Source organism: Chiloscyllium punctatum, chromosome 49, assembly GCF_047496795.1.
Source record: "Chiloscyllium punctatum isolate Juve2018m chromosome 49, sChiPun1.3, whole genome shotgun sequence".
Taxonomy (NCBI): domain Eukaryota; kingdom Metazoa; phylum Chordata; class Chondrichthyes; order Orectolobiformes; family Hemiscylliidae; genus Chiloscyllium; species Chiloscyllium punctatum.
Genome location: NC_092787.1, coordinates 37,077,875 through 37,092,842, shown reverse-complemented (window position 1 = coordinate 37,092,842; position 14,968 = coordinate 37,077,875). Strand labels below are relative to the sequence as shown.

The following is a 14,968-nucleotide window of genomic DNA, read 5'->3' as shown; positions in this document are numbered from 1 at the left end:
GGGAGGATGGTGTGGAGTGGGAGGATGGGGGAACGGAGGGGGAGGGGGAGGATGGGGGAACGGAGGGGGAGGGGAAGGATGGGGGGAGGGAACGGAAAGGGGCGAATGGGGGGAGGGGAGTGAAAGGGGCGAATGGGGGGAGGGAGGGGAAAGGGGCGAATGGGGGGAGGGAGGGGAAAGGGGAGGATTGGGGGGGAAGGAGGGGAAAGGGGAGGATTGGGGGGGAGGGAGGGGAAAGGGGAGGATTGGGGGGGAGGGAGGGGAAAGGGGAGGATTGGGGGGGAAGGAGGGGAAAGGGGAGGATTGGGGGGGGAAGGAGGGGAAAGGGGAGGATGATGCGGGGAGGGGGAGGATGGGAGGGGAGAGAGGGGGAGGATTGGGGTGGAGGGAGGGGGAGGATGGGAGGGGGAGGATTGGGGTGGAGGGAGGGGGAGGATGGGGGGTGAGATGGGGAGGGTGGTGGGGGTGGGAGGGGGAGGATCGGGGGTGTGATGTGGAGGATGAGGGAGGGGGAGGATGGGGGTGAGGGGGAGGGGGAGGATGGGGGGAGGGGGAGGATGGGGGAAGGGGAAGGATGGGGGGAAGGGGGAGGGAGAGGGTGAGGGGGAGGGGAAGGGGAGGATGAGGGGGAGGGGAAGGGGAGGATGAGGGGAAGGGGAGGATGAGGGGGAGGGGAAGGGGAGGATGAGGGGGAGGGGAAGGGGAGGATGAGGGGGAGGGGAAGGGGAGGATGAGGGGGAGGGGAAGGGGAGGATGAGGGGGAAGGGGAGGATGAGGGGGAGGGGAAGGGGAGGATGAGGGGGAAGGGGAGGATGAGGGGGAGGGGAAGGGGAGGATGAGGGGGAAGGGGAGGATGAGGGGGAGGGGAAGGGGAGGATGAGGGGGAAGGGGAGGATGAGGGGGAGGGGAAGGGGAGGATGAGGGGGAGGGAGAGGATGGGGGGAGGGGGTAGGGGGAGGATGAGGGGGAGGGGAGGGGGACAGGGTGGGGAGGGGGACAGGGTGGGGAGGGGAGTGGGAGGAAAAGGGGGAGGATGGGAGGAAAGGGGAGGGGGAGGATGGGAGGAAAGGGGATGGGGGGGTGGTGGGGGTGGGGGAGGAAGGGGGAGGGTGGGAGTAATGGGGGAGTGGGAGGAAGGAGGGGAGGGTGGGAGGAAGGAGGGGAGGGTGGTAGGATGGTGGGGAGGGGGAGGAAGGGGGAGGGGGGAGGAAGGGTGGGAGGATGGGAAGAAGGGGGAGGGGGTGGAAGGGGGGAGGAGAATGGGGGAGGAAGAAGGGGGAAGGGGTTGGAAGGGGGGAGGAGGATGGGGGAGGAAGAAGGGGGAAGGGGGTGGAAGGGGGGAGGAGGATGGGGGAGGAAGAAGGGGGGAGGAGGATGGGGGAGGAAGAAGGGGGAAGGGGGTGGAAGGGGGGAGGAGGATGGGGGAGGAAGAAGGGGGGAGGGGGTGGAAGGGGAGAGGAGGATGGGGGAGGAAGAAGGGGGGAGGGGGTGGAAGGGGGAGGAGGATGGTGGAGGGGAGGAGGATGGGCGAGGGGGATGGGGGAGGGGAGGAGGATTGGGGGGAGGATGGGGGAGCGGGAGGAGGATTTGGGGGAGGATGGGGGGGAGGAGGATTGGGGGATGGATGGGGGAGGGGGATTGGGGGGAGGATGGGGGAGGGGGATTGGGGGGAGGATGGGGGAGGGGGATTGGGGGAGGATGGGGGAGGGGGATTGGGGGGAGGATGGGGGAGGGGGATTGGGGGGAGGATGGGGGAGGGGGATTGGGGGGAGGATGGGGGAGGGGGATTGGGGGGAGGATGGGGGAGGGGGATTGGGGGAGGATGGGGGAGGGGGATTGGGGGGAGGATGGGGGAGGGGGATTGGGGGGAGGATGGGGGAGGGGGATTGGGGGGAGGATGGGGGAGGCGGATTGGGGGGAGGATTGGGGGGAGGATGGGGGAGGCGGATTGGGGGGAGGATGGGGGAGGCGGATTGGGGGGATTGGGGGGAGGATGGGGGAGGGGGAGGAGGGGGATTGGGGGGAGGATGGGGGAGGGGGAGGAGGATTGGGGGGAGGATGGGGGAGGAGGATTGGGGGGAGGATGGGGGAGGAGGATTGGGGGGAGGATGGGGGAGGAGGATTGGGGGGAGGATGGGGGAGGGGGATTGGGGGGAGGATGGGGGAGGGGGATTGGGGGGAGGATGGGGGAGGGGGATTGGGGGGAGGATGGGGGAGGGGGATTGGGGGGAGGATGGGGGAGGCGGATTGGGGGGATTGGGGGGAGGATGGGGGAGGGGGAGGGGGAGGAGGGGGAGGAGGGGGATTGGGGGGAGGATGGGGGAGGGGGAGGAGGATTGGGGGGAGGATGGGGGAGGATTGGGGGGAGGATGTGGGAGGGGGATTGGGGGGAGGATGGGGGAGGGGGATTGGGGGGAGGATGGGGGAGGGGTATTGGGGGGATTGGGGGGAGGATGGGGGAGGCGGATTGGGGGGATTGGGAGGAGGATGGGGGAGGCGGATTGGGGGGATTGGGGGGAGGATGGGGGAGGCGGATTGGGGGGAGGATGGGGGAGGGGGAGGATGGGGGAGGGGGAGGAGGGGGATTGGGGGGAGGATGGGGGAGGGGGAGGAGGATTGGGGGGAGGATGGGGGAGGATTGGGGGGAGGATGGGGGAGGGGGATTGGGGGAGGATGGGGGAGGGGGATTGGGGGGAGGATGGGGAAGGGGGATTGGGGGGAGGATGGGGGAGGGGGATTGGGTGGAGGATGGTGGAGGGGGAGGAGGATTGGGGGAGGATGGGGGAGGGGGAGGAGGATTGGGGGAGGATGGGGGAGGAGGATTGGGGGGAGGATGGGGGGGGGATTGGGGGGAGGGTGGGGCAGGGGGATTGGGGGGAGGATGGGGGAGGGGGAGGAGGATTGGGGGGAGGATGGGGGAGGGGGATTGGGAGGGGGATTGGGGGGGAGGATGGGGAGGGGGAGGAGGATTGGGGGGAGAATGGGGGAGGGGGAGGAGGATTGGGGGAGGATGGGGGAGGGGGAGGAAGATGATGGGAGGGGGAGGATGGGGGAGGGGAGAATGGGGGGGGAAGAGGAGGATGGGGAGGGGATGATGGGGGAGGAACGGAAGGGGAGGGGGGAAAGGGGAGAAGGGGTGGTGGAAGGGGAGGAAGGAAGGGGGAGGGGAGGAAGGGAGGGGGAAGGAGGGGGGAGGGGGAAGGAGGAGGGAGGGGGGAGGTGGGGAGGAAGGGCAGAGGAAGCTGGGGAGGGGGAAAGGAGGAACGTGGGTGGTGGAAAGGAGGAGGGGTGAGCACGGGGGGGGGCGCGCGTGAGGAAGGGTGGGTAAGAGATGGGGGAGGAACGGGAGGAGGGGGAACGGAGGAATGGTGAGGGGGAAATGAGGAAGGGGTGAGGTTGAAAGGAGGAAGGGGGAGAAGTGGGGGAGGGGGGAAAGGAGAAAGGGGGGAGGGGGAAAGGAGGAAGTGGGGAGGGGGAGGGGGAAGGGGAGAGGTGGAAGTGGGGAGGGGGAGGGGGAAGGGGGGAGGGGGAAAGGAGGAAGTGGAGGGGGGAGGGGGGAGAGGTGGAAGGGGGATGGGGAGGGGGGAGACGTGGAAGGGAGATGGGGAGGAAGGGGAGGAGGAAGGGGGGATGTGGAAAGGAAGAGGGGAATGGGGAGAAGACGAGGTAGGATGGGGGAGAGAGTGAGAGAGTAGTGGGAGAGCAAGGGGGGGGGCAAGTGATGGGGTGGTGGGAAAAGGCGATGGGCGTGAGGGTGAGGTGGGGGGGAAGAGCGAGAGTTGAGGGAGGGAGGGGAAGTGGGAGGAGAGGGAGGGGAAGAAGTGGGGGGAGAGAGGGAGGGGAAGAGGTTGATGGGAGTGAGAGAGAGAGAGAGGAAGATTAGGGGGTGAGACACCATATGAGGGGAAGAGGTGGGGGATGGAGAGAGAAGGGAAGGGGTGGGGGTGAAGAGCTGCCGCTAGGAGAGAGAGAGAGACGAAAGGAGGTGGCAGGGAAGAAAGATGGAAAATGATGGAGAGGAGGCAGAGAAAAAGAAAGGTTGAGGGATACAAATGGATGTGGAGAGGATTGGTGGGTACGTGGAGGATAGAGCAAAAGGCAGAGAAGGGGGTGAGAGGATGGGAATGGGGGTAGGGTTGGGTTTGAGACAGGGAGAGGGGTGAAATAGATAGGGGTATGAGACAGAGATGGCAGAAGAGATGTGGGGGAGAGAGACAGAGAGGGGATAAGGTGAGGGGTTTGAGAGAGTGAGAGGGGGAAGAGGTGGGTTGGGGTGAGACAGAGGTGGGTTAAGAGGTTGGGGGTGTTGAAAGGGAAAGAGATGGGGTATTGGTGAGAGTGAAGGTGAGGTGAAGAGTTGGGGGTGGGGCTGGGTGAATGAAGTGGAGTGGGGGCGAGGGAGAGGAAAGTCGTGTGGATAGTGCAGGATGGAAGAGTTGGTGGGAGAGTGGAGAAACTGGGTGGAAGAGTAGAGGGACGGAGATGGAAAGAACTGGCAGGTCAGGGAGGGAGGGAGAAAGGAGAGAGTGGGCAGGATAGAGGGAGTGGCAGAAAGGAGAGGAGACGGAGGGAGTGAGAGAAGGGAGAAGGGAGGTCGTGAGGTGGCGGAAAAAGGGAGTGGGAGGAAGTGAGAGGGGGAGAGTGAGGGGAGGGAGTTGGGGTTGGGACAAAGGGAGGGTTTAGACAAGGAGAGTTGGATGAGGAAAGGGAAATGTTAGGTAGAGGTGGGGAGGGAGAAAGAATAGTGGGCAGGAAAGGGGTAGGGGACAGGATGGTTGGTGGGAATAGAAAGAGGGGCAGTGTGTGTGGAGGCAGAGGATAGGGACAGGTAGAACTAATGGGGAGAGACAGAAGAGGGAAGAAGGAAGAGGAGCAAGAGGGGAGCCAGTAAGGAGGAAAAGGGAGCAATGTGGTTCATTATGATTCAAATTCATAGTTAATTTGAATGATTATTTTGTAGGCTTTTGACAAGACTATTGCAAAAGATGACCGTTTGGCGATATGTTTCTTCCAGAGAGGTGCAGTTCATCTCCGATTAGAGATGTAAGGGAACCTGCACTTTATTTTTCCTGGGAAGTGGGTCTGTGGTGGGTAGGACAGCTGTCAATTTTACTTTCAGCTTAAAGCAGGAAACGTGACTTTGTATCTAACCCTGTCCTGGGAGCTTCTGATGGGGACAGTGTAGAGAGAGCTTTATTTTCAGTTTAAAAGAGTAGAGAGTACTTTATAGATCATAGAATCCCTACAGTGTGAAAACAGGCCATTTTTCCCAACAAATCCACACTGACCCTCTGAACAGTAACCCACCCAGACCCATTCCCATTCGTTTATATCTGATTAATGCATCTAACATATACATCCCTGAACATTATAAGCAATTTAGCATTGCTAATCCACCTGACCTGCACATCTTTGGATTCTGGGGGGAAACTAGAGCACCCGGAGGAAACCCACACAGACAAGAAGAGAATGTGCAAACCTCACACAGACAGTCACCTGAGGCTGGAATCGAACCCAGGTCCCAGGCACTGTGAGGCAGCAGTGCTCACCACTGAGCCACCATGCTGCTCTTTACTCTGTATCTATCCAGATACTGCACCTGTCATGGGAGCATTTGATGGGGAGAGTATAGAGGGAACTTTATCCTGTGTTTGAGAGTCAAGGGCGCTTTAGTTTTTGGTTGATAGAGTAGAGGTACTGTTACTCTTATTCTACCTCTAACCAGCTGTACCTGGACTGGAAGTGTGTGAATATTATAGAAGGAACTTCAGAGAAGGGCTTACTTTATTCTTTATCTAACCCTCTAACCTGCCGCAGGACTGTCTGAAGGAGATGGTGTTGACCAAGCTTTACTTTCAGTTTTATGGTATTGGGTGAGGTTTATTCTGTTTCTAACTCTGTGCTGTACCTGTCACAGAATCCTAAGTATGAGGCAGCTGTGCTAACAGCTGCGCCACCGTGCCAGCCCAATCCTCCTCGTTCCCTCCCAGACATTCATGCTGATCACCTCCACCTTCAAAAGGAATCTTCCCCTAATTCGGATGGTGACCCAGTGCCTGGAGTGGAGTCAGATTCTGACCAACTGCCGCCCAATGCTCCTGGCATTTTAATTGAAACTGCATGGGTCACTGCAGAAGATCCTCTTGCTGTAGTCCCTTGGGATGGTTTGAGGCTTGCTCCTCTTCCTTCCCTCATCTATGTCTCTTCATCAGCTCTACATTTCCCTATCCTCTGCCTCCACACACTCTGCCCCTCTTTCTCTTTCTCTTTCCACCATCCCTCCTGGCCCCTACACTGCCCTCTCACCTTTATAACCAGCCCACCACACTTGTTGTGTGGGAGAGGGGTCAAAGGCGATGATCCAAAAGATCATCAATCATGAGCATCACAGACTTAGATGAGGTGGTGGGAGATGTGGTGCTTACGGATGAGGTCACCCTTATCCCCACAGACAAATTCTAGGAGACGCTGGGTCTCGGAGGCAGAGTTTGGTTGGTGTAGGACCCAACAGGTGTGAAAGTGGTAATGATTGCTCATTACTGTTGCCGTGAAGGCCACTGTAGCCAGCTTCAATGTCAATGGCAGCAGAGGGGCATAGCGCAGACTTTGTATCCTCTAGTTCTTCGAGGAATAGGAGCCCGTGGTCAGCCTCCTGAAAGGAACTTAGCCCATTCTAGGAGACGAAGTCAGGTGGCTCCTGGAGTAGCTGGGAGGAGTCTACATTAATCACCTGGCCTCCGGTCCTGGTGGGATGGCTGCCTTTTCATCCAGAGATCTTGAGGATCAAGGAGAATGGTGCTAGGCCATTTGCTCCAATTCACAGTTCGGTTTGGGGACATGCTGATTCACTTCATGAATGTTTACCCGTCTCAGCTGGGATCTGAGCTGACGAGCTTCTTCAACAAAGTGTCTGTTCCCCGCAGCTCCATTGATGAGGGTGAAATCATTCTCCTCTGAAGAAATTTAATTACATCCTGAAAAGGAGGGACTGTAAAGATGCCCAGATGAGCTCAGCGCCACTGGGGATGTTGAGGGGCTTGGTTAAGTCCTTTCACTCCAGGACATCTCTGCAGGACATCTCAACTCCAGGACATCTCTGCAGGGTAGTGTCCTTGGCCCAACCATCTTCAACTGCTTCATCAGTGACCTTCCCTCCATCCCTAAGATCTGAAATAGGGCTAGTTGCTGATGATTGTGCGATATTCAGTGACTCCTCAGATACTGAAGCAGTCCATGTCCAGATCTTGTTGCATTTGGACAATATCCAGGCTTGGGCTGACAGGTGGCAATTAACATTCACGCCACACAAATGCCAGGGTAATGATCATCACCATTAAGGGACAATCTAACCAATGCTCCTTGAAATTCAGTGGTGTTACCGTAACTGGACACCACCTCCCTTGCAGGGTCCCCTGTTACTGTGAAGCAGAGGTGTTAACCACTGAGCCACCGTGCTGCTTCAAATTGCTCTCCTAACTTCTTCTTTTATGAAATCCCCTACACACACTATATTTTTGAAAGGTCTCCCCTGTTTTTAATGAGCTGTACCTGACATATGCTTCCTTCTTTACCTTTTTAAAACACTCTATCCCTTAGCATCCAGGATTTCCTAGATTACTGCCCTTGCCCTTCGCTCCTAGAGGAACAAGCTGGCTCTGACTTCTCACACATTACTTTTAAAAGGCTCCCTCTTTCCAAATGTAGACTTAACTACAAGTAACTGCTCCATCTGTTTGTCATAATATTGATATTAGTGTTCCCCCAGTTAGACACTTCACGTCTGCACTATCCTTATCCATTACTGAGTTGTGGTCACAGTCTCAAAATGCTTGCCGACTGAAACTTCAACCACTTGGCTTCATTCTCTCGGATTCGATAATGCAATACCCCAATTCTAGTAGGACAATCTGTGGACTGGCACAAGAAGTTCTCTTGGATGCACTTATAAAAAAATCCACCCCATGTCATCCTTTCACACTGAGGTGATCCCAATTAATGCTAACAGAGTTAAAATCTCCTGCAGCTATTACCCTGTTTCTCTCACTTCTTTCTGTGATTTGCATGAATATCTGCTCCACAATGCCCCTCTGATTGTTGAGAAGCCACTAATATAATCCCAGCAAAGTAGTCATCCTTTTTTTAAAATGTAAGCTCAAATGAGATTACTTCTTTTGAAGAGCATTTGTGGCACTTGGCCCATAACCTTCTAAACCCATCATATTCATATACCTATCTAGATGCCTTTTAAATGTTGTAATTGTACCTGCATCCACCACTTCCTCTGCCATCTTGTTCCATCAACACACCCCTCTCAGCATGAAAAGGTTACCCATCAGGTCACCTTAAATCTATGCCTTCTAGTTTTGGGCTCCACAATTCTAGGAGAAAGACCTTGGCTATCTACCCTATACATGCTCCTCATGATCTTATAAACCTCTATAATCTTAGCCTCTGACGTTCCAGGGGAAAAAAGCCCCAGTCTGTTCAGCTTCCCCTTCCTTCCCCCATGTCTGTGTTTGCAACAGTATCTTATTCCCATATCATTCAGGAGCTGATGTGTCTCTGCACCCAGGAAGCGACTTTCATCCCCTGCAATGATACCTTTATGTTGCGCCTTCTCCAAGGTGGTGCGCCCTGATGACCTATTTCTTCCTTATAGTGCATGGCCTCAATTGTGAAACACAGTTCCTGTTTGTGGAGTGGTCCTGCCCTTGGATCTTCTTCGAGGAATTGCTTGACTTTTACTTGGACCTGATCAAAATCTGGGATATGGTCTGCTCACACCAGAGCATTGTCTCTGCAAGAGTGGCACCTTTCAAAAGGGAGCTGCGGTTTCTGCTGGCTGGCAGATCACAGGGCTCGGGGCAACAGGCTGACCAAGGTCAGGGATTGTCAGATGGTGGAGGAGTGATCTGGATGATGCCAGTGCAGCTGGCTGAGAAGATGTGAATCCACATATGGTTCACAACCTAAGCTATGCTGAGCCTGTTAGACAAAGTACTCCGCCCTAACGCCTCCTGTGAAATCAAGTTGGGTGAGCTATGCAGTGGACTTCCAAACGAACTGGTCCCTGGTTGTCTGGAACTTGACACTGGCCCCGCCCAACAGACCCTCCTCCATTATACAGTGCTCCACAATCTGAGCCGTCTCAAAGAAATCCTCTCCGTAAACTTTTAGAACTGGACAGAGGTGAATCCTGTCTGGGTCACTCCCTACCGGAAGGCCTTTTACAAAAGGCTCCTTACCTTTTCCATCGAGGATCTGGGGTGGAGAGTGCAGCACCCAGGAGTCCTCTGCAGTTGTAGGGTAAGTTCATTGCATGCTAGGCCATACATAGCTTTTGTGGTTGGTGGAAATGGTTTTTCATGTTTACACAGTTTAAAAGAGTAGAGTAGCTTTACACTATATCTAGCCCTGTTCTGGGATTTTTTGATGGGAGACAGTGTCAAGGACGTTTAACTTTCAGTTTGCTTTCAGTTTTTTTTATTCATTTGTGGGACTTGGGCATCACTGGCTGGCCCTTGAGAAGGTGGTGGTGAGCTGCCTTCTTGAATTGCTGCTGTCCACTTGCTGTGGGTTGACCCACAATGCTGCTAGGGAGGCAATTCCAGGATTTTGACCCAATGACTGTGAAAGAACGGCGGTATATTTCCAAGCCAGGATGGTTAGTGGCTTGGAGGGGAACTTGCAGTGGTGGTGTTCCCAAGTTTGGAAGGTGCAGTCTAAGGATCTTTGGTGAAATTCTGCAGTGCATCTTTTAGATAGTACACACTACTGCTACTGAGTGCCAGTGGTGGAGGGATTGAATATTTGTAGATGTAGTGCCAATCAAGCAGGAGCTACTTTGTTCTGGATGGTGTCAAGCTTCTTGAGTGTTGTTGGAGCTGCACCCATCCAGGGCAAGTGGGGAGTATTCCATCACACACCTAACTTGTGCCTTGTAGATGGTGGATAGACTTTGGGGTGTCAGGAGTTGAGTTACTTGCCGCAGTTTTCCTAGTCTCTGACCTGCTCTTGTAGCCACTGTGTTTATGTGATGTGTCCAGCTGAGTTTCTGGTCAATAGTAACCCCCAAGGTGGTGCGCCCTGATGGCGTGTTACAGTGGTAGTAATATCATTGAATGTCAATGGGTGGTGGTTAGAGTGTCTCTTGTTGGTAGGGTGGAGGAATGTTTACTTTTATTTTAAAAGAGAATCCTTCACTCGACACTTAATCCCATGATGTCCCTGTTCTTTGGAATGTTTGATGGAGGCAGTGTTTGGAGACACTAACTTTCTGCATCAATGAATAGAGAGAGCTCTGCTTTAATCTGAAACAGTAGAGAGAGTTTTATTCTGTATTTGACCCCTTGCTGTCCCTGTCCTATGAGTGTTTGTTGGGAATGGTGTCAAGGGAGCTTTACTTTCTTTTCAGGAGTTGAGGGAGCTTTACTCTGTATCTAACTCTCTGCTGTCCCTGTCCTGGGAGTGTTTGTTAGGGACAGTGTTGAAGGAGCTTTACTTTCAGTTTAAGAGTAGAGGGAGTGTTTTGGAGATGTTAAACTAATTGATGGGGCTTTACTTCCATTTTAAAAGAACGGGGTAGTATTACCCTGTATCCCTGCTGTTCTGGTTATTTTGTTTGATTGGAGGACAGTGTAAGAAGAGCATTAGTTTCAATTTAAAAGAGCAGAGGAAGCTTTCCTTTTAATTAAAAGGGTAGAGGGGGATTCTCACTGTATGTGATATATTCTATTCCAATCTAATCAAATCACCTTTACCTTGTATTGCACTCCCTCCTGCCTACACATACATTCTTATGGTGTTTGTGAATCTGCAGACATGCCCTTTTGCTGGGCATTACTATGGACATGCTCCATTGTGCTGTACATTATTCTACACATACTCTGTTGTGCTGTATAAGAACTGCACACAATCCCCCTCGCTGGATGTTACTCTGCACTTGCCCCACCCCCTCACTGGACATTACTTTGGATGTATTCCCTCTTCCTTTTGTATTAACCTTACTGCATGGTCACAGAATAGAAAGAGACCATTCAGCCCATCATGTCTGTCTTGGCTCTCAGGAGCAATTTACATCATGCTACAGCCCCATTTTCTCCCTTCTCTATTCTTTCTTTTCAGGTAATTCCATCTTGAAAGTCTTGATTGACCCTACTTCCATGACTGTCTTATCGCTTGTCTCTGAACCCATTTTGTATCCAAGTTTCTGACCGTTCTGTTCCATGAACAGCTCTAATTTTGTTCTCAAAGCTGTTTGGCCAAAATACACTTTGGAAGTCCAGGGAGACCACATCAACGGCATTACCTCATCAGCTTTCTCTGTTACTTCATCAAGAAAAGTTCCAGCTAGCTAAGCGGCGATGGATAGCACGAGGGGACGTAGCTTGAAATTGAGGGGTGATAGACATAGGACAGGTATCTGAGGTAGTTTCTTTACTCAGAGAGTAGTAGGGACATGGAATGCACTGCCTGCAACAGTAGTAGACTCGCCAACTTTAAGGGCATTTAAATGGTCATTGGATAGACATATGGATGAAAATTAGGTTAGATGGGCTTCAGAATGGTTCCGCAGGTCAGCGCAACATCGAGGGCCGAAGGACCTGTACAACGCTGTAATGTTTTATGAAGTTAAAAATCACACAACACTAGGTTATAGTCCAACAGGTTTAACTGGAAGCATTAGCTTTCTGAGTGCTGATCCTTCAGGTGATTGCGGCACTCCCGAAAGCTAGTGTGCTTCCAATTAAACCTGTTGGACTATAACCTGGTGTTGTGTGATTTTTAACTTTGTACATCCCAGTCCAACACTGGCATCTCCAAATCATGTTCTATGAAGTGCATTTTGACTTTGCAGGCTTTCCTTAGTTAACCCACACTTACCAGAGACAATTAATTTTGTTCCTGAATTATCATGTCTAGAAGTGTCCTTACCACTGAGATTAGAGAAGAGGGTACTTCACTGTGCATCTAATCCCATATGTCCCTGTCCTTGGGAGTGATTGATGGAGGCAGTGTCGAGAGACACCTACTGTCTGTTTAAAAGATTTTGCTGTTGTTGATGGGTTCATCTTTATACGCTTCTTTGAGCACGAGTGTGTAGCATTTGCAAAGCTCCAGTCGTCTAGCACCACCCTGAGTTGAAGAAGAATTGGAAAATGTTGGTCAGTGCCTCTGCAATTTCCATTCTCACTTCCTTCAGTGTTCTTGGATGCATCCCATTCAGTCCTAGTGCCTTATCAACTTTAAGTTCAGACAGTCAATCCAGTACCTTCTCCTTATCAACTTTAGACCCTTCTCAAACATCCTTTTTCACCATGACCTGGACAGCATCTTGTTAATTAGTGAAGGTGGATGCAACCCTCCCTCAGCCATGTGCCTTTCTTTCACACACAAATCCCCATTTCCTGTCTTTGTCTCTACTCTTCCTTTACACATCCTTTTACCATCCTTCACTGTTTATTTACCAAAAGAGGAGCTTTGGGGTTCCCTTTTCTGTGAATTTTCAGTCTCCACTTATATTCCATCTGCTTTCTCAGTTTCTTCCGAATGATCTATTCTCCCTAATTCTCAGCTGTGTTGTCTGTTTGATTGTAAACTGGAGAAAACTGAGCTGGTGAGGTTGATTTGCCATTGGATATCCTCATGAATGGTGCGCTGGTCTGCTACAGAAAGCCTTTGGAGAGAGGCTATGATGTGTGTCTTCTAAACTTTGCCTGTTTATTTTCTAATTTATGGTCATACTATGTATAGCTGAGGTAACTTTTTTTTCTTAATTTCTCCATTCTGTCACTAAGAATTGTACCTAGGTACCTTTGTACCTAAAATAGTGCTGCAATTGGTGATCTAGTACGTGTGACAATAAAGCTAATTCAATTCAATATAGCTGCCAAAATGTGAGAAGTGCTCAACATGCTGCAGAGTGTCTGCTTCAACACACATGGATCATTAAATATTTCAAACTGACTAGGTCTAAGTTGACATGAGTTTTGTTTTAGCCGGGTTTCTTGTGTGTAGTATTGAGTAGATTCGGTGTGGCTTTCAAGTCTGGTGCAGAGTTCGCAATGCATTACATTCATCACCAAGCTGCATATCCTGTAGGCCTCTGGAGATCAGTTCAATTTTGGAATGTTAATCTGGATTAACACACTCTGTACATTAATCTAGATTTCTATCCCTCTCTCTAGACTCACTTCTGCTTCTTGTGTGATAGTCTGGGATAATTCAATTCCATGTATGTAAAATATTCTCTTTATCATTATAGGTTTGATGAGGCACTGGGAGATTTTAAACATGCTCGAAATAATTTACGAGGTAATTCAGTGATTGACTACACACAGTTGGGACTGAAACACAGACTGTATGTCTGGGAGGTAAGAAAACTATAGTGCTTCTAGTATCACTTGCCATTTTCCCAGCTCACTTCATTCAGGTGAAAATGAGGGAACAGTAAATTTGAATGATTACATCCTGTAACATTTTAAACAAAACAACTCCACTGTGAGATCCTGTCCCCAAGAGAGTTAATCAACATTACCATGGGCTTTGGTTCCTTCATTGTTCTGTTGAAAACTGCAATTTTCTTTTATACTTCCACAGGATCTGGGTGTCAGTAGCTAGGCCAGCCCCTGCCTATCCCTAACAGCTCTTTTGAAATGTTATAGAGATGTGCAGCATGGAAAAAGACCCTTCGGTCCAACTGATGCTGCCAAGATATCCCAACCTAATCTAGTCCCATTTGCCAGCACCCGGCCCATATCCCTCTAAACCCTTCCTGTTCATATTCCCATCCAACTGCCTTTATTGGTCAGAGTGTTGAGTACAGGAGTTGGGAGGTCATGTTGCGGCTGTACAGGACATTGGTTCAGCCACTGTTGGAATATTGCATGTAATTCTGGTCTCCTTCCTATTGGAAAGATGTTGTGAAACTTGAAAAGGTTCAGAAAAGATATACAAGGATGTTGCCAGGGTTGGAGGATTTGAGCTATAGGGAGAGGCTGAACAGGCTGGGGCTGTTTTCACTGGAGCATCGGAGGCTGAAGGGTGACCTTATAGAGGTTTACAAAATTATGAGAAGCATGGATGGGATAAATAGACAAAGTCTTTTCCCTGGGGTCAGGGAGTCCAGAATTAGAGGGCATAGGTTTAGGGTGAGAGGGGAAAGATATAAAAGAGACCAAAGGGGCAACCTTTTCACACAGAGTACATGTATGGAATGAGCTGCCAGAGAATGTGGTGGAGGCTGGTACAATTGCAACATTTAAGAGGCATTTGGATGGATATGTGAATAGGAAGGGTTTGGAGGGATATGGGCCGGGTGCTGTCAGGTGGGACTATATTGGGTTGGGATATCTGATCGGCATGGACAGGTTGGACCGAAGGGTCTATTTCCATGCTGTACATCTCTATGACTCTATGACTAAATGTTGTAATTGTACCAGCCTCTACCACTTCCTCTGGCAGCTCAGTCCATATACACACTGCCCTCTGCGTGAAAAAGTTGCTCCTAAGGTCTCTTTGAAATTTTTCACCCCTCATCCTAAATTTATGCCCTCTTGTTCTGGGCTCCTCGACCCCAGGAAAAGACTTTGTCTATTTATCCTATCCATGCCCCTCATGATTTTACAATGCTCCATAAGCCTCCGATGTTCCAGGAAAAACAGCCCCAGCCTATTCAACGTCGCCTTCAACCCTGGCAACATCTTTGTAAATTTTTTCTGAACCATTTCAAGTTTCACAACATGCTTCCAATAGGAAGGAGACCAGAACTGCATGCAGTATTCCAAAAGTGGCCTAACCAATGTCCTATACAGCTGCAACATTACCTCTCAACTCCTGTACTCAATACTCTGACCAATAAAGAAACACATACCAAAAGCCTTCTTCACTATCCAGGATTGACTGGCACAAGAGGTCATAGTTTTAAGATATTAGTAGGAAGGTATAGAGGAGACATCAGAGGTAGGTT

At 51.5% G+C, this 14,968-nt stretch overlaps 1 protein-coding gene across 1 annotated transcript in view; it reads left to right on the top strand.

Moving 5' to 3' along the window:
- The first annotated feature begins 3,742 nt into the window (after positions 1-3,742).
- The window catches only part of LOC140469282 (neutrophil cytosol factor 2-like), an 82,318-nt gene continuing 71,092 nt past the window's right edge, over positions 3,743-14,968 (top strand). The window contains exons 1-3 of the mRNA XM_072565625.1: positions 3,743-3,754; positions 4,961-5,043; positions 13,265-13,373. Of these exons, the coding sequence (XP_072421726.1) occupies positions 3,743-3,754; positions 4,961-5,043; positions 13,265-13,373 (204 nt within the window). The remainder of the gene's footprint in view (positions 3,755-4,960; positions 5,044-13,264; positions 13,374-14,968) is intronic.